Source organism: Teleopsis dalmanni, chromosome X (assembly GCF_002237135.1).
Source record: "Teleopsis dalmanni isolate 2A chromosome X, ASM223713v2, whole genome shotgun sequence".
Lineage (NCBI taxonomy): Eukaryota > Metazoa > Arthropoda > Insecta > Diptera > Diopsidae > Teleopsis > Teleopsis dalmanni.
In genome coordinates, this window is record NC_051848.1 from 48518937 (window position 1) to 48537727 (window position 18791).

General features: G+C 31.2%; 3 protein-coding genes across 4 annotated transcripts; 1 reads left to right on the forward strand and 2 right to left on the reverse strand.

The window, feature by feature from the left end:
• Positions 1-2426: 2426 nt before the first annotated feature.
• LOC119687170 (DNA mismatch repair protein spellchecker 1) lies at positions 2427-8847 on the reverse strand. The gene is made up of 9 exons (XM_038101387.1): positions 8656-8847; positions 8545-8594; positions 7818-8342; positions 7492-7763; positions 6344-7431; positions 6059-6291; positions 4671-4762; positions 2897-3119; positions 2427-2839 (listed from the first exon to the last, which is right to left on the reverse strand). The coding sequence occupies exons 1-9, from the start codon at positions 8699-8701 to the stop codon at positions 2615-2617; spliced, it is 2754 nt and encodes a 917-aa protein (XP_037957315.1). The 5' UTR covers positions 8702-8847; the 3' UTR covers positions 2427-2614.
• Positions 8848-8996: 149 nt separating this feature from the next.
• Positions 8997-11421, forward strand: LOC119687171 (polypeptide N-acetylgalactosaminyltransferase 35A). Of its 2 annotated transcripts, XM_038101389.1 has the most exons (3): positions 8997-10319; positions 10396-11312; positions 11375-11421. In XM_038101389.1, the coding sequence occupies exons 1-2, from the start codon at positions 9383-9385 to the stop codon at positions 11295-11297; spliced, it is 1839 nt and encodes a 612-aa protein (XP_037957317.1). In that variant the 5' UTR covers positions 8997-9382; the 3' UTR covers positions 11298-11312; positions 11375-11421. The 2 variants fall into 2 exon arrangements, with proteins under 2 accessions (XP_037957317.1, XP_037957316.1); XM_038101388.1 differs by having other exon boundaries at positions 10396-11421.
• A 4744-nt stretch (positions 11422-16165) lies between these two features.
• LOC119690077 (dynein light chain 1, axonemal) lies at positions 16166-16967 on the reverse strand. Its single transcript, XM_038105067.1, has 2 exons — positions 16653-16967; positions 16166-16596 (listed from the first exon to the last, which is right to left on the reverse strand). The coding sequence occupies exons 1-2, from the start codon at positions 16914-16916 to the stop codon at positions 16312-16314; spliced, it is 549 nt and encodes a 182-aa protein (XP_037960995.1). The 5' UTR covers positions 16917-16967; the 3' UTR covers positions 16166-16311.
• Between the last annotated feature and the right edge of the window lie 1824 nt (positions 16968-18791).

An 18791-nucleotide genomic window follows, 5' to 3' on the forward strand; every position in this document is an offset into this window, starting at 1 on the left:
ATTTTAAATATTAATATGAAGATATTGAATTTTTAATGCAAACTTGATTTGTTTGCGAAGAAAGTACCGACTTTTTTTAAAAAAATAAACTCAAGACGTACTTTGACTTTAACGTCCTTCCAATAATTCAACCAAAGGCCTTTAAATTCAAAAATTTAAATTTAATATATGTATTAAAAAATTAAAAAGAAAATTAAGAAAATGTATAATTTTAGAAATAAACTTAACACTAAGCTAAGCGGAAAATTAATTCTAAACAAAAGCAAATACACTTTAAAAAATCTTTTAAGAAATTTTTTTATGATTGTTTATAATCAAAATTGGCGGTTACCTAAAAATGTACATACAAATATATTTATTTAAATATTAAATTATTAATTATTAATTTAAATTTAATATATAAAAATTATAAATTTAAAATCAGATATAAGAAATATTTTTTGGCAAATTTAAATTATTTAAAATGAAGAAATAATATTATTAAGTAAAAGATTGAACAAAGTTAAACAATTAAAATTAAATTACATTAAATTAAATTAAATTAAATTAAACGAATTGACTTAATCCAAAGGATTCAAGAATTTTAAAGCTGATTTTAAAAACTTAAAATAAATACAAAAAACAATTAAATTGAATATTATTGTAATTCAAAAAAAAAAAAAAAAACTTTTAAATTAAATAAAAGACCAATATATTGTATCTTAAAATTGTTGTTTAATTTTAATATACTATAGAGTTATTGGAATTAAAATCGTCGAAGTTATTAGAATATCCAAGACAAGACTAAGGTTTACTGAATATAACTTTTTGTCTTCAAATATTGATCTATCAAATATTGAATATTGATCTTGAAACATCAAATCAGAAATAAATATAGTTTTATTCAAGTGATAAGCATTAGTACTGTGTTTATAAACAACAGGTATTGGTATTTTTTTATTTTTGTGGTGAGGGGGTAGAATGCTTTATGCACCGTCAAACCAGCCGTCGGCGGAATGGTGTGCCCGACTCATACTTTGTAGTATACGAACTCTTAAACACCCTCTCTTCTTCTGTGAAATTTTCCCCCCGGGACGGCTTTTGCTAACTTCAGGGAGAATCCTTTATAAGTTGACCATCCATGCCATATGCTGCTCGTAAAAACTATGCCCAGGCATCCACTCCTGATCCGAATTGGAATGTTATCAGATTGCTCTTCCTTTTAGATTAGTTCGCGTTCAGATCTTTCTTATTTCCCTTAGCACATTATGTAATTTTGTTCCAGTTTTCTGCGTGTTCTGTCATTTTTTAAACGATATTCTCGATTGTGAAGTGACCTACATATTCTGCAAGTAGTGTTTTTTCTGCATACCATCTTTTACAGTTGAAGGAGATATGCCTGTCCTCGACGGATCCGCAGTATATGTAGTTGAGCTGCTCTGTTTTTTGCATTCTCTACAGATATTTTCAAAAATATCTATGACCACAGGTATAGGTATATAAGGTATATATCTTACGTTATTAAAACAAAGACAATAATAACCGTAATTTTTACTTTCAGAGTTATAAATAAACAACAATAAGTCTGATTGAAAAAAGTTGGCATCACTTTTAAAATATGTTAAGTGCTTTTTTTTAACATGTTTTTGGTTGTGTTGTGCACAATATGAAATATAAAAATTGTGAATACTAAAAATTAATTAATTTAAATAAAAGAAAACAAAATGAATATTAGAAGGGCAATGGTAGCCATTTTCATCTTATATATTTTAAATTAATTAATTTATTTATTTATTTGAACTTATTACTAAATGAAATGCTCATATGATTTTAACGGATGACTGCAATTTTGCTATATACTTTCAGTAAACATTCACAATAGACTGATTTTTGAATTTGGCTGCACTGAAACTTAAGGCTTAAGATTTTTTACGAATAAAATCTTACTCTGAAGATTTTAAGAGCATTGTTATTGCTTCAAATGTTTTCTTTCATAAGTTTCAAGTATTTTTTTGTTACTTTTAAAGAAAAAATTAAGGCTAATATTGTACTAAACACACTACAATTTTTTAATATAGCTTATAATTACAAATTATAAAGCAATATTTAAAACCATAACATAAGGAGGTAGGTTACTGTCTCCGTTCTTAAACACTTTATATTTTACAACAACAACAACATTACAAAACCTGATTCAAAAAGAAGATTGAATCTAAATCAATGGACCACTCATCTACATAGATGAGTGACACCCATCACTTTTAAAAAGAATAGAATAGCTGACCGCAGTATCAAGGAATTGAACATCTTTGAATTCAAGACTCTTCTGATTTATATTGTTTTAACTTTAAAAACAAAGCCTTTCTATTCTTACAAAACTGCTATCTTTTTGTGTTTTAAATTTTTATTTTGAATAATTTATGTATGTATGTTATAAATATATATATATATCTATATTTATGTATATGTCACTTAAATGGATTGTTTTAGATTTTGATTGATTATTTCATATAGATAACAATGATAAAATATTTGTGGAATATTTCGAAAACACTGTGCAGCTTCGGGAATAAACTTAATTTTTATATAATTTTAATATTATGGCAAATATGGATCAATTCAGAGGAACTTCATTTTAATCTTTGCCGCCGACTAAACCTGCCTTATTTACTAATTCCTTGATGTCTCGGGTAAACTGTTCAACTAATTTTGTTAAGTCACTTTCGTTTATGTTAGCATCATTCCCAACGTTCGAAAACTCTTCCAAAGCGCTATTTATTTCATCTAAAACCGCTTTTTCTTCTTTAGTTTTCTTTTCGACATGTATATCTTCGAATTGGCCGTACACTTCTTCTGCATTCTGTTAAAATAAGCTCGTTTTAAATCCGGCATATATGCAGATACTCATTTTACTTACATTTACAACAGCATCAGGAAAATCAGCGAGTCGTGCTATTTGTATACCAAAGCTTTTCTCCATTGGTCCAGGACGCACCTGATGCAATAAGGTAAAAGTATCTTGATCTGCTACAGCAGCTACATGACAGTTTTGTACGGTTTTCACAGTTTTTGCTAAATCTGTTATTTCATGAAAATGTGTAGCAAACAATGTGAAGCACTTTGTTTCCTTTGCCAGATGTCTGAAATTAAAATGATTTATATTATTATTAATGTGAATCTAAATATTGATTTTATTATATAGTAGCGATATTATTAAAGCTTAAATACCAAAACATAAAAAAAATACAAAAAGGATACCCATAATCTTTTATTAAACATTGAAAATATATTACTATATATCATATAAGAGGGTACTATAATAGACAATATATATCTCCATGTATTAACACACCGAATTATTAACCTTTTAATTATTTTAAAATATCCTGCCTAAGAACAAACTTTAAATTAATTATTTCATATTTGTCAATACTTATTTTATAGATGATTCGAATTTCTAGAAAAAGGTTTGACAAAAAATGAAGGCAAAACTAAATACTAAGAACAGAAACCTGTTTCATAAAGAATTTCTGTCACCAGAACAGATTAAGAACTCTTCTCTAGATTTAGTTCTAGACTTTATTCACAAAGCTTTAAGCTTTGTTTAATCAATAGTGAAACTGGTACAATAGGTCTCTTCTGGCCGCAGTACCGGCTGTTGGGCAATTTTCACGTATACTCTTTTTTTTTTCTTTAATAAATACTAGTAGTACTACTAAAGCTACTACAAAAGGGTACGTCGTTAATATTGCCAACTGATTACTAGTGACTATACTTTCAAAGCAATGAAAAATTTCATCTATTTTGACACCGTAGTAATCAAAGACTGCACTGTCGAATTATTAGTGCAAATAAATGGAAAATTAGCAACAGTAATGAGAAGGCGTTAGGAGCATTCGAGAGAAAAACTCTTCGGAAGATCTATGGTCCCTTATGCGTTGGCGACGAGTATCGAATTAGCTGAAACAATGAGCTGTATGAGCTATACCGCGGCATTTATATAGTTTGGCGCATAAAAATTCAGCGGCTTCGCTGGTTTGGTCATGTCGTGCGAATGGAAGAAAGTGCTCCGGCTAAAAAGGTGTTTGATTCGGTACCCGCTGGTGAAAAAAGCGTTAGAGGACGTCTGCATCTTCAGTGGAAGGACCAGGTGACTAACGATTTGGGGTACTACAAACTGGCGACAGCAAACAACTAATCGAGCTGATTGGCGGAGGCTACTCGACGCGGCCAAGGACGACTCACGTCTGTTATAGCCAACTAAGTAAGTAAATGCTACTTGGACTAAGTAAGTTATTGGGCAATAAACTTCTTTCGACCAACAAAACGTATGCTTCATAAGTCGCTTAATATTATATGTGCTTTTGTATGACGCAGGCACACTACAAAATGGTAAAGCAGTACTGTTTCATAGAATTTATTTGTAAGATTTTTGGTGGTTCCATACTAATTAGCGACAAATACAGTATCCTAATGCACCACGAATTATTTGGACATTGAAATAAAAGGCAACGATTTAAGTCAAAGATTTTTTGGTAAACCTATAAATATACACCGATTGAACTGATATGATTATGTTGTGAGTAAGGACGACGTTACTTCAGCTGTTTAAATTAGTAATTGGAGAATAAAGACGGGTGGGTTACTATAAAAACAAAAATAGAACGCAGCAATTTTTTTAAAATACTCACTCAGCAATTGACCATGCTATACCACAACCTTCATAAGTTGATGTTCCGCGTCCTAGTTCATCAATAATCACTAATGATTTTTCTGTAGCAGTCTAAAAAACAAATAAAATGAATTATATTTAATGGAATTTAAAAATTCTTACAATATAATTAGAACATGTGTTTTTTATGTGTTTATAGCTAATAAAATATCAGTTCACATTGTAAGCAGGAGTTTCAAGAAGTTTTATATGATGCCAGTTTTAGTAATGATACCTATAAAATATATATACTATAAATACCAACACAAACTTGATTTCACAGCAATATAATGGCAGATCAACTACCTAGTAGTTATGAATTAAGTACTATGCACTAAATAGTAAAATTTAGTTTAGAGAGAGTTAAATTACTCTAAGTACTCAAGAAGCAAGGAAGAGGATCGCTAAATATTACTATTAAATAATAAACCATGACAATTTTAAGTTCTTAAACAACATCATAATACAAAATATTATAAGCGTTTATAAACAGAACAGTATTGAAATTTAACAATTAAAAATAAAAATATAATTAATTAATTCAATTATTCTACGGTTGGTTTATGATTTCGTTCTAATATAAAACACAGCAAGTGAATTTATTAATAAAACTTTCACAGCAAATTAACAAAACTTCAGAAAAATATGCAAACATAAAAGTCAAGTACGGCTTTGGGTCAGTTGGTTACGAAGCACTGACTCTAAGCTTCAAATTTGGCAGGGCACCTTTAAAATATTTACGAATAAGTAAATACAAGAATTAGTTCCAAGACCACTGATAATGGGTATTTGGCAAATTTAATTAAAATAATATAAAATGAATTTTTGTTGTTGTAGTTCACTACTGTTCGAAAAACCTCTTTAATTTATTTTTATCAATATCCGCCCAGTTAGAACTAAATGATATGTCTGAGTAGTTTTCGTAACAAATATTACAAACTGAAAAAGCACCTATATAATTCGTGCAAGTTCAGAAGCATTCACTAATGAGATTAAATGATATACACAAAATAAAAAGGCCAATTTTAATTGAAATTAAAAAGAAGACAATAAAATCTAAATAAATGCATAGCATATATTTACCTACTCAACAAAACATATCTTCTTCAAGGCTGTGAGTCGGTACACGTAGGTTGGTTTTTCAAATTTAAAAGGTATAAAATTGTAAGCGTGGCACCTATAGTCTATTTTTCTTATTTAAAAAAAATGGTATATGAACAAACAACAATGAAACCAACAAATAATATTTGACAATACCCAAAACGAATAGATTGTCAACCAAAAAATTCACTTCATTAAAAACTTTAAATTAAAAAAATAAGGCATTTTTAACTATTCAAAATAGTTAATATATATAAATACACTTACTCGAATGATACCAGACATTTCTATCATCTCCACCATAAATGTACTCAAACCTTTGATTATGTTATCACTGGCGCCAACACGTCCCAAAATTGAATCGACCATCGAAATTGTTGCTTCACTACAAGGAACGAAAGCACCAATTTGTGCCATTAACACAGCTGTGCCAATCGAACGTATATATGTACTTTTTCCACCCATATTTGGCCCAGTTATTATAAACATATTGCAAATATCTAAAAATAATTTTTATTTATTATTCAATTTTTTATTATGTACCACACTTACCTTTATTAAATTCAATGCTATTACTTATGAATGTAACACCTTCTTGCAATTCAAGACATGGATGTCTAACATCTTTTAATACCAGAATACCAGAGCCTTCTTCAAGCATTTTAGGACGAACATAGGGTATAGGTGCTGATTGTGCAGCCATAGCAAAGCTAATTAAGCAATCAAGTTGCGCTAACTCACTATTCAGTAAGGTTAACGGTGCCGCATAACCAATAGCGATCTGTATAATTTCTTCCACAATTGATTTTTGTTGGTCTTCATATTGTTTCCGTATGTTGTTATACTCTTCACTGTATTCTGTTAATTTGTCGGTTGTGAACCGTACGCCACTTTTAACAACATCTAAAACTTTGTAGTTTTTATTTTTACGCAATATGGAATCATCCTTTAATGTGATTCTAAAATGAAAACCCAAATGGCCAATGTTCACCAAACGCACTGTTTGTCCACGTTCCATATTTAAGTCTTCACTAGCTTTAGTCTGTAAACGTTCCATTTTACTCAATAAACGATCCATGTTGTCTTTCATACCTTCTAATTGGGCATCAAATGAAGCCTTAACTAAGTATTCGCCGGAATCTAGAGAAGAGAAATCCATTACACTCTCAACCATTTGTTTTAGACCAGATAAATCCTTTAAACAACTTTGAAATTGTGCACACAGCACACTTGTAACAGTTGCATTTTCGAGACTCAAAAGTGCATTTATTATCTTAGGCGAGCGTAAAAGTACCTGGTAGATACGAAAAAGATCTTGTAATGTTGCACGTTTACGCATTAATTTCTTTGTAAGCATAAGTATATCTGGTATACGTTTCATATAATCGTCATATAAACTCTTGAGTACAGTTTCTGCTTCAAGTAAACATTCAACTATGTTGTGACGATCATTTAATACTTCACGACTACGCAGTGGCTGCTTAACCCACTGCGCCATTAGGCGATGTCCTTGCGGCGTGCAACACAAGTCGAGTACTCCTAAAATACTTTGACAGCGGTAGACAGAGCTGTTTACTTGTGTGCCCGGTTTAGGTAAAATATTTAAAGCACTTAAAGCAGCAGAATCGAGATGTACAAATCTATAAATATAAAATTAATATACATTTATAAAATATATATTTTTTGTTTATTTATATTACCTATTAAGAAGCAACTGTTTCATTTCAAAATGTCCTAGGTTAGCGGCGTCATTTGGTAAATCCAAATAAATTACAGCTGCATGTAGTGCTTCCATTGCAATTTTCAGCTCCATTTCTGGAAACGTGCTTACATCTTCTTGCTGACCTTTTGCAAAACGCAACAATTTATTTAAATCTTGTGTAAGATCGCTTTTATGTGTGTTTGCAGAGGATTTTTTGACAACAGTGACCATAACACCATTACGTTCAAGCAATATTTTAATAGCTGCATACTAATAAAAAAATATCAGCAAGAAAATATGATTAATTAAAATTTTAATACGTACATCATTATCTACTGTAGGCAACAAACACTCTTTAGGGCCCAAAAGTACTATTGCTGCTTCCAATTCAGTATAGAAATCATCATCAACAAATTCCAAGACCTGAATCAAGCAGTCATTTTGTTGAACTGCAGCCAAACCAAGTTTACGTTGTGTACCATCTAAACGCATATGCAGCGAGAGTATGGAATTACCAACCAATATCTCCTTATTACTGAAAAGTATATCTTCGAATTGCAGAAGATTACCAGGTGAGCCGCGATATTCCAGTTTCCAATCACTCTCTGAAGATTCTCTTACATATACTTCAACACGAAAATTTCGCACCAGCAGCAATTCTCGCACGGCTAATTCAAAATTATTTTTGGAAATCGCGACGTATGATAGAGCAATTTGTTCATTTGGTAGCATTTGACGGATGTAAGCATTTGACTTGTAAACAATTTTTGATATACGGTCACAGTCATCAGTGCCGTGTACTGTATAACAATCTGTGCGGTCGAAAAACCGAACGGTAGTGTTTGTTTTCTGTAAAGCAAATATATAAAATATATTAGTTAAGGGCATTCAAAGACATTGATTGCTTTGAGCAGTTTGGTTAAAACCGGAACGTTAAAACATTGTCGCCTTGACATGTTGCGCAGCTTTAATATATTGCATATTTCACTTTAGAAAAACAATTTTAAGCATTAACTTTTATTCTGCACACAGCAGTGGTTAGTAAACTTACTTCTCCTAGTTTTATCATAAATTTAATAAAATTTCGTTGGGCGTTTGTGTCTGAAAAGATGTGAAGCATAGCATAATCTATGAATAGAATATATTAAAATCATAAATTTACCTAAATTAAGACGCGGTTCACCAGTGTTAGTGCGTGCGCCTTCCATTTTAATATAATTCAATTCAACACACTTGCTAAACTCTGTATTATTAAAAAAATTTAAACAAACCCAAGCATAAAACAATTGCGCGTTCTTTGACAGTTGGTATGATAATTTCACAATGCTCGTATCTATTGTGAGTGGTCACTAAAATGCAGCAACAAATAATGAATCAAAGAATATCTTTCAAGATAAGGTATTCTTTGGACCAGAGTAAACATGGCATAACACTAAGAATACCTTATTCTTTGGTACAACAATTCTACAATTATTAAAATATTTTATTTGCAACTATTGTGAATATTTACGAACTGCACTCACTACGAAATTGTTTTTGGAGTGTGTTATTGATGTACATTCGCTATTTGTTTTTGTTGTTTTTGACATTCAAATACAAGTGACAATGGGCAAGTTTGTTGATGAGTAAATATTGGCGAAATGTAAAAGAAAATAGGAAGTTGCTGAAGTTGTTTTTGCAGGTGTTTTCGTAAGTGAGCACAAAAAATTATACGATTTCGAAATCAACAAATGTGGAACAACCACAAGAGTAAAGCAACTTTAATTAAATTTACTCAAATGCCATCAGTTGACGTTAGCATAAAGTTTCGAAAAGTTGTATTTTTCAAATAAAATTCATACCATCAAATAAAAAAACAGCAACATTAATTTATTAATTAAACAACAAAAATGCAACTGAAGCGATTATTGCGCAAACATTGCTGTTCCATGGAAATAGCAATTATTATATTGCTGTTCATAGCCGGGCTTTTGATATATGCGCGCAGAGTACAAAGCTCGATTCACGCTGCAGGCTGGCGGATAAGCAATCCATCTGGCACACGCAATCCCTCCATAACTTATGAGGGTAGAGTAGTTAAATCATGCCAACCAACAACTAAAGAAACCCAAGAATCGGTAGCTAATAACAATGAAAAGGACAAAATGTTTGAAGCATTGGGTGTAATACGCAATAAGCACGACAAATATATACGAGACATTGGTTACAAACATTACGCTTTCAATGCATTTATATCGAACCAAATTGGAACTTATCGTGATGTGCCTGATACTCGTCACAAAGTTTGCCCACGTGAACCCACCGCAGAAATAGAAAATTTGCCCACAGTAACTGTTATCATGTGCTTCTTTAATGAGCACAAAATGACGCTTCTACGTTCCGTAAACTCGGTCATCAAACGCACTCCAGATTTTTTATTAAAGCAAATTATATTGGTGGATGATTACAGTGACTCGCCTGAATTGGAGTTTCATTTACTAAACGATTTGCATAAAGAACTACAATTTGATCGTATACATTACATACGAAATGATAAACGTGAGGGTTTAATACGTTCGCGTGTAATAGGCGCTCGTGAAGCCACCGGAGATGTGCTTATTTTTCTCGACTCGCATATAGAGGCAAATCAACAATGGGCAGAACCATTATTGCGTATGGTAAAAGAGGAGCCCACTACAATAGCAGTACCTGTAATGGATTTAATAAATCCGGATACATTTGAATACTCATCAAGTCCTTTGGTTCGTGGCGGATTTAATTGGGGCCTACATTATAAATGGATTGGTTTGGCTGAAGGTGCGCTAAAAACTGATGAGGACTATAAAGGTAAGTGGTTGCATTTATAAAATCTAAAAAATTAAAAACATTTTTTTATTTTTTGTTTTGTTGTTACTTTCAACAGGTCCATTTTTGTCTCCTACCATGGCTGGTGGATTGTTTGCTATAAATCGTAAGTATTTTCACGATATAGGTGAATACGATATGGGTATGGATGTGTGGGGAGGTGAAAATTTGGAAATATCTTTTAGAGTTTGGCAATGCGGTGGTGCAATTAAAATAATGCCATGTTCACGTGTTGCACACATATTCCGTAAAAGACGTCCCTACTTAGCGCCAAATGCCACTGACAATACGATGTTAAAGAACTCCCTGCGCCTAGCACATGTCTGGATGGACGAATATAAAGAACATTATCTCAAACAAGAAAAAGCTACTGCAAATTTCGATTTTGGAGATGTTACTGAACGAAAAAAACTACGTGAGCGTCTAAACTGTAAAAGTTTTGATTGGTATTTGAAGAATGTTTATCCAGAACTACGTTTGCCAGGTGATAAGAGCAAAAAACCAGGTGCACAAGCAGCACCATTTCAACCATGGCACTCGCGCAAACGCAACTACACTGATACCTTTCTGATACGTTTGGCTGGTACCAAACTGTGTGCATCTGTGGTAGCACCAAAAGTAAAGGGATTTTGGAAGAAGGGCAGCTTAATAACATTGCAAGAATGTGTTAAAACACAAAATCAAATTTGGTACGAAACAGAAAAAGCAGAAATTATATTAGATAAATTGCTGTGTTTGGAGGCAGCCGGTGATTCGCAAGTACGCATTAACAAATGCCATGAAATGTTAGGTGATCAACAGTGGCGGCATACTCGCACCAAGTATAGTCCTATCTATAACATGGCTTCTGGCACGTGTTTGCGTGCAACAGAAGCAAATATTGGTGCAGCGTTAATACTGGACTTATGTTCAAAAGATGGTGCCAGCGCTTGGGATATCATTAACCCGAACTCATTATAAATTTGTTTAGCTTAAGTAAGCTTAACTATGCACAAAAATGTGACAGCTATATTGTTTTTAATATTATGAACTATTAGACTGATTTTTAGTGCATGCCTGTGACTGGTTGTTGTGACAGCTGCAATAAGCATAATCCCGATTCAATTGGTGAATAAGACATGATAGAGGTATTGTAATGTAAGTTTAGCAAATAACTGAGTTTTTATTTTCTAAAAATTAATACGTCCTAGACGGAACATAAAGGCAACACCAAAAGAACATAAATCATATATAATATGTGTATTAACGGAAAAGATGAGAATTATCACTGTAACTACTATCACTGCTATCCATACAAACAAGTAGTGTTTGTAACTGAATTTATAGGAAATCATGTCAGTATCAGTGTCAGTAAATTAGTCGGTAGCAATATAGTACAGGATTAATAAAAACTTCATAAATATCATTAGAGAGTTTACTAGCGATAGTAATCACGAAAGATAAAGTAATAATATGTCTAATTATTTCATGAGTTGTAGTAATAACTAATTTTGTAGTTCTGCCAGTCAAAGTATACACAAACTTTTGTTTTAGTTATGGCTTGATTATCCTAATAGCTACCATGTTAGAAAATTTTGACGATTACATAGATAATAAAATCAAGAAATACTTTGCTATATGCATGTTAGCTTACTTGACAATAATATTAAAGATAATGAATCCTGCTATTAATGTCCATGTACACTCGCCTATCATTGATACTCAAATCAAATGTGTGAGTGGTAATATTAATTAATGTATTGTTAACGATATTATTTGAAAATTGTATTATAAAATTTTTTTAGTTGAGCAATATTATATTCCGATGTGTAACCATTAATTATAAGACGTATGTTAAGATGTATATGTTCTCTCCTGTGTTTTGTGGAGTCTCTAATACACTAATTACTCTGTCATCCAAAAACTGCCAAAAATATTAGCTATTTAATTATATAAATTAAATAGAATTCAATTGATATTAATCGCTTAAAAATCATTTAATCTTAGTATATCATATCATATTTTTTTAGTATTGCTTTTATTGTGGATTTTACAGTACTCATCGTAGTTATCCATAATTTTTTTATTGAAATTATAAATGTTATATCCTTCTAAATGTTTATATAAAAATCATTGTATATTATGTGTCTGCGTTAATTTTACTTTAATTGTTCAATTGAATCAACGATGTATGTTTATTATTAATGCTAGTCTTACTTAGGGGTTCTCGATATATAAAGTATACATTAATATTAAGATGAATGTTTATATTTAGTAAAATTTTTTAAACTTTAATTGTAAATTATATATGATCTTTGAGATCCTTAAAATGTACATCAAAATTATCTGGAAAATAAAAAGCACTTGGTCTATTACCTGTCGAAAACTGTTAAGTAGACTGCATAACATAAATTATTTAACATTGAAACAATACAAAGATTATAAAAAATTTTATAATTGTAATATATTTTAAATATATAAATTTATATATATATGCTTAAACACTAACTCATAAACTAAGCAAAAACAATAGTATAGTTTATTGTAATATATGTAATATCAACTATATACGTATATATACGTATATTGTTTTTCTATTAATTGTAACTCAAAAACGTACAGTTTTATTTTGAAGTATAATAAATACGCTTATACTATGAATGGATTATTCTGTAATATATAGTTAGTTATTATTTTGAAGGCAGCAAATATCTTTCCAATAACATATCATGACAGTTTAAATTTAAGGATTATAGGTTCAGACTAAATTACATAGATGAGATCTTCAAATCAGTACAATACAAAATTCTTTCTTTCAATTTAAGATTTTTAAATTTACGAAAATTCAGCAAGTAATTTGATTAGAAATTCCAGAGGTTCTGTGCTTAAACCACTCAATATTTAAATAGTTTTGAAAGAGAACTAACTGCGACATACCCTGCGTAAATCGGTTAGTGAAATTGCACACTCAGCATTAGAATGGAATCCACAAGGTAGAAGGAATCGTGGATGGCCGAAAACTACATGGAGAGGATCGATAAACAGGGAAATTAACAAGTTATTTAGCGAGCTTAGAGCATTAGCGCGCAAAAGGGGTGTCTGGAAAACATATGTGAATAGACTAAGTTCTTGAATTGTGATTATAATTAATAGAGAGAGAACATATCGTAATAATAATAATTCCAAATCAACATTTGTAAAAGAAAATGTTTTGTGGTTGTTTTTGTATCAATTAATAAGATCAGAAAAAAATAAATCATCAAACTCTTGCGCTCTCCGCTAATATATGTGAGAGAAAGCTTTTTTTCTGCAAGAAAAAGCTTTTTTTGTGGTTGTTTTTGTATCAATTATTAAGATCAGAAAAAAATGAATCATCAAACTCTTACACTCTCCGCTAATATACGTGAGAGAAAGCTTTTTTCTGCAAGAGAAAGCTTTTTCATAACTGTGACCTGATTGTATGATACGTTGAAAGCCTATATGGTTTACTTATCACTGATAGGCTGATGTCAAAATTGAATAACATTGTTGCGTATTCTCTAGTTTGCAGTGCAGTGTACAGATGGTGACGACCAGGTTTGCTGATATAAAATATTAATCACAAATATACAGTAAACTGTCGGAACTGTATATCGAAATGTATAATGACAAGATCCTTTGTTATTTGAATTGCTTTTTATATGGAACATTCGGTTTTGAGAGAAAATATTTTTTAAATACTAATATTTACAACTATATTTGATTGTCCACGCAGAGAAACTACGCATTCCCCATAATCCTCACTGCAGAATTTTTGGAAACCCACCGGTAAAAGAAACCAAGATACATTTTCTCTGTGAATGTCCGGCTTAGGCGTCCAGATGATATAGATTCTTAGGAAGATACTTCTTTGATAGTTTATCAGACTGTTCATCGGTGAAAACGAAAGACCTATTAAATTATATAAATTCGGCAGAATGGATTTAGTCTCCACTCTACTATACTAGGGTTCTTGTGAGAAACGTAATAGCAAAACAGCGAAAAATCGCTAATTGAGGTACATGGAAGTTATCTAATGGCCTACACCTGCAACCAACCAACCAAAGGATTCGTTACAGTAAGTGTTCAATCAGCCGAGAGTCTATTGTATTATATAAGCCCCAATTTTCAAAAATATGATTTATTAAAGAATACTGTTTATGTTGCTAAGAACTGCTTTATAACAAATATTTACAATTCCAAATATTAGAAAATAAATACAAGCAAATGTGTCGTAGAGAATTTTAAATAGTTCAAATACAGGTACACACGTTTTTCACACAATTAACGTGGTAAATAAAAATATTTACTTGACAATAAAATAAGCACTAGAATAAAAACAAATTGACGTCAGTCTACTCAGATATATTACTCTAAAGTATTTATATATAACATGAGCATAGATAAAACAATTAAAAATTTAGTACAAGGAGTCTGTCATAACAAAAATAGACTACGTGTAACTTAACTATATAGCTATATGACTGTAATTTATTATTGGGTTTCGACATAAGGTAGCACTCCTCTTTAAGCGATTTGAGTCTACTACAGTCTCGTACCTCAAGTGTGGTAAATAATGTCTTAACTTTATCACTTATCTTTTTTCTCCCACTTTCAACATAAGGTAGAACACAATACACTTTCAAATATGTTTTTCACTGAAGCATCGATTTCAATCCTCATGAAATGAGCATTCCAACAAAGCTGCTTAGTATCTGCGAGTGCTTTATTCGAATGCGAATTCATTGCCAACTCATAGGCGACCGAAAACCCTACAAAAAAACGTTTTTAACATTCCCTATACTGTTTCATCATCTTGTGATATTGTCAATTTTTCTACACCATAAAAATCGGCGGGACAAATCGCATCCAGGAGAAGTGACCTACAGTCTAAGTTTTGCCGATCAACAAAAAACTTGTTGCATGGTAACCCATAGTAGTCAGCATCACCATATTGGCGATGATAGTCCTGGCTAATTTCATTCCTACATCGTTTTCTTTCTCTCTATAATGAGTGCTGTTTTTATAAGAAAAGACTTCAAAGTACTCAACCATGACTATAGCTATAGTGGCAACATATTTTAGCAGCCAACATAGTTAACATAAGTCCGATAGATTATTTCTTGTCTATATAAATAACACACAACATTTTCTTTGTCATTGCCTCATGTTTGCAAGACTTGGATAGAATTCGTTAGGTTATAATGTCCTGCGCATCAACAACGTTTGTGCTCTTTTGTTGGCTGATCTTCTAGACTCATAAAAAAACAAAGGGATACGAATGACATGTTAGTCATTTCATCAACTAACTGAATGACTTGTCATCCACAAAACAGAAACCACAATATATCTATAAATACTTCATAAAATTGCAGAATTTCTTGTAAAACAACAAGAAGACCAAATAACCAGGCTCTGAGAAGACTTTTCGAAGTGCCATGGTACATTAGGATGAATGACATTCTCAGAGACCTCAAGATTGATCAGATCAAAAAATATTTAAAGGATAGAGCCCTGAAACTATTTACGAAAACCGACAGGCTTGCCAACACCGCGTTATAGAATCTCGGAATGGTTACAGGGTCCTCAACGAGGTATGCAGATCTGAGGTCAGTTATTGCTTAGTGTGATGAAGTGATAAACAATAATTCAGTCAAGGCGTAGAGAGAGGTTATGAAGAAACCTCACAGTTAATAGAGAGTAAAAGTGCTCAAGTGCACTGACTCAACTAGCCTCAACATTAAATAATATTAAATATAATAATATTAAAAAAAAAATAATATTTACTGCTATATATATTATAATTTATGTTTATTTATTAAAAACAAGAGTATTGAATGATAGTCTTTATTAAATACTGAATTTAAAAAATATGAAGAATTGACGAAATCTTTTTATATTTTAATTTTCGCTTGAAATAGTTCCCTTTGAGTTTTTAATAAAAAATGTACCGGCACATTAACGAAAATAAAATAAATTAACGAATCAGCGGATCGCCATCCAGTTTTTTTAAATGTGGTAAACGTCTCATAGTCTCAGAACGAAATACAGCATCCTCGAAATATTCCTGCAATGGATTGCCTGCGAACGTTATTTCTTCCAATTTGGTTGCTAGATTCAAGCGAACAAGTTCGCCCCACTCTTTCACATTGTTATTGGATAAATAGAATACCTTCAAATTTTTCATGGCTTCAATTGGCTTCAGCTTCTCAATTAAATTGTAACTAACCCATAATTGTTCCAATGTTTCTGCTAGCACCTCCTTTCAAAGATATCGCATTTAATAATCATTGTTGAAATACTTTCGATTATACTTACAATGCCATTTATAGTTTTAAGATAATTACGAGATAGAACCAGAATTTTTAAGTTTTTCAAGGAACTTATACCCACAATTTTATCAATCATGTTGGTAGACAAACTAAGCTTACGGCATTCAGCTAAAACTGATAAATTCGAGTCCATCTTCTCAATAGGAGGCCATTGGAATTGCAAACCGATGTCCACGGCTTTAGCAGCCACTTCATTGTGCTTCTGTTCCCAATTGGCGATGGCGTCCTTTATTGTGGTCGGTTTGGACATTCTGGACTTATAATGGGCGTGTGGTAAACAAAAATAATTTCTATTTTTTTTTTTTTTTGATTTGATACAATTGTAATACAGACAAGAAATATTTTATTAAGTGAAAAGAAAACTCAAGGTTGGCTAAGTTTTGTTATAAATACAGAAGTCTTTATTTTTAATTACTTTTAAAAATATTTTTATGATAGTTTTCAAATATTAAGTAGGTTAATATCTCTCCGATAAATATGCACGGTGGGCAGACCGTGCATATATATGTTGTGGTTTCTCTTATTCCCTGCACAACTGCGTTTACAACAGTAAAGTTTATTATTATAGTGTGAAAGCAACCTTAGTACCTTAGATCTCTTAAAAAGTCCACAATGGATTAGTGTATAGCGCTATCATCTAGAACGTAAGAGATACAAATTCTTAAGTAAATGTTTCCAAATGATTGATTCTTCCTTTTTGCCATTAAAGCATTAAGAGCAAGCGCATATAAGAGATAGTTTGGTGATAGACAGTGATAAACCGAGATCCTTTAGACGTCCCCTGTGTAAATAAGTAACTCATTTACAACAATGTTAATGAATTCAGGAAAAATTTCGAACTACATCGACGTTTATATATTATTCTTAGGCGTTGGGACAGCGCGCTGTCCATCAAGTGGCCCCATTGAAGTAAAGGATTAGCCGAAGTAGACCTAACGTTGGGTCCTTTTCCATGCTTCGATGCGACGTTTATGTAAGGCATATATGCTATGATAGATTTTAGAAATATATTACACTCAGCGAAAGATTACATATCGGATTCATTCTGCAGCAAAGAGAATAACTTCCTATTAAATATTTAATACACATTCTGTAATTTAAAATGCAATTCTTGTGGGCTCCAATAATTTGGATAGCTTGAGTGTCTTGGAAAGGATATCAGTATTTATCACATTAAGACTTAATATGTTTTCGTTCTTCTTTATACTTTATTGTTAGAATAAAATAATACCCGATTGATTTATATGTTGTTCACTTTATTAGTGTTGCTCTCTACACACGACTTCATAATTCTATATCCAAAGTACAACTCCTGCTGCTGGTGATGCTATATTGTTTCTTTATAATATTTTATACCATAACTTAATAGATTAGGGCTTAACTAGAGCAGGTTGGTATATTCAGTGCTATTACAAAAAAGATTTTTGATTTCAAAAATAGAACTATAGAAATTATAGGGCAGTACCCTATAAGCTATACCTTTTTTTACTAAAGAGTAGAAATTATGAAAAATTCATTAGTACATCTAGAGTCGTGGATTGGAGTGATATCCACAGTCTCACCAATTACAAGATAAGCTTACAAATTTCATGTGTTACACAAATTACTTTTAAAAATATTTTTTATATATTTTCTATCCGGCTATACTAGGTCACTTTTTGTTAAAATTAAAATTAAACATTGGTTTAATATTTTTTAATATATTCTATACTTCAACTCTTCTTGAGAGTCATCATCAGGATCAGGATCTAATATAAATTAATATTAATAAAATGTATATCTGAACGTCATGGTATTGATTCCTTGTGCAATATAGATAACGAAATCAAGAGCATGATATTCAGATATAGATTTTATTAATATTACTTTATATTAGATCATGATCCTGATGATGACTCTCAAGGAGAGTTGAAATGTAGAATAAATTAAAAAATATTAAACAAACATTTAATTTTAATTTTAACAAAAAGTGACCTATAGTTGGAGAGAAAATATATAAAAAATCATTATTAAAAAAACTAGATCGACAATCAAATTCAAAATTTAACAAATTACTTTTATTTTAAAAATATTGTATAATTTTAAATTATTAAAGATATTTAATAAATATATTTTAAAAATTCCC

Bases quoted from the DNA above. Each gene is read 5' to 3' on its own strand.
- LOC119687170 (XM_038101387.1), bottom strand. From the start codon at position 8,701: ATGGAAGGCGCACGCACTAACACTGGTGAACCGCGTCTTAATTTAG. The intron at 7,764-7,817 runs GTACGTATTAAA...TTTTTTTATTAG, and splicing joins TGCCTACAGTAGATAATGAT to TATGCAGCTATTAAAATATT. The intron at 7,432-7,491 runs GTAATATAAATA...TTATATTTATAG, and splicing joins AAACAGTTGCTTCTTAATAG to ATTTGTACATCTCGATTCTG.
- LOC119687171 (XM_038101388.1), top strand. From the start codon at position 9,383: ATGCAACTGAAGCGATTATTGCGCAAACATTGCTGTTCCATGGAAATA. The intron at 10,320-10,395 runs GTAAGTGGTTGC...TACTTTCAACAG, and splicing joins AACTGATGAGGACTATAAAG to GTCCATTTTTGTCTCCTACC.
- LOC119690077 (XM_038105067.1), bottom strand. From the start codon at position 16,916: ATGTCCAAACCGACCACAATAAAGGACGCCATCGCCAATTGGGAACAG. The intron at 16,597-16,652 runs GTAAGTATAATC...TATCTTTGAAAG, and splicing joins TTAAAACTATAAATGGCATT to GAGGTGCTAGCAGAAACATT.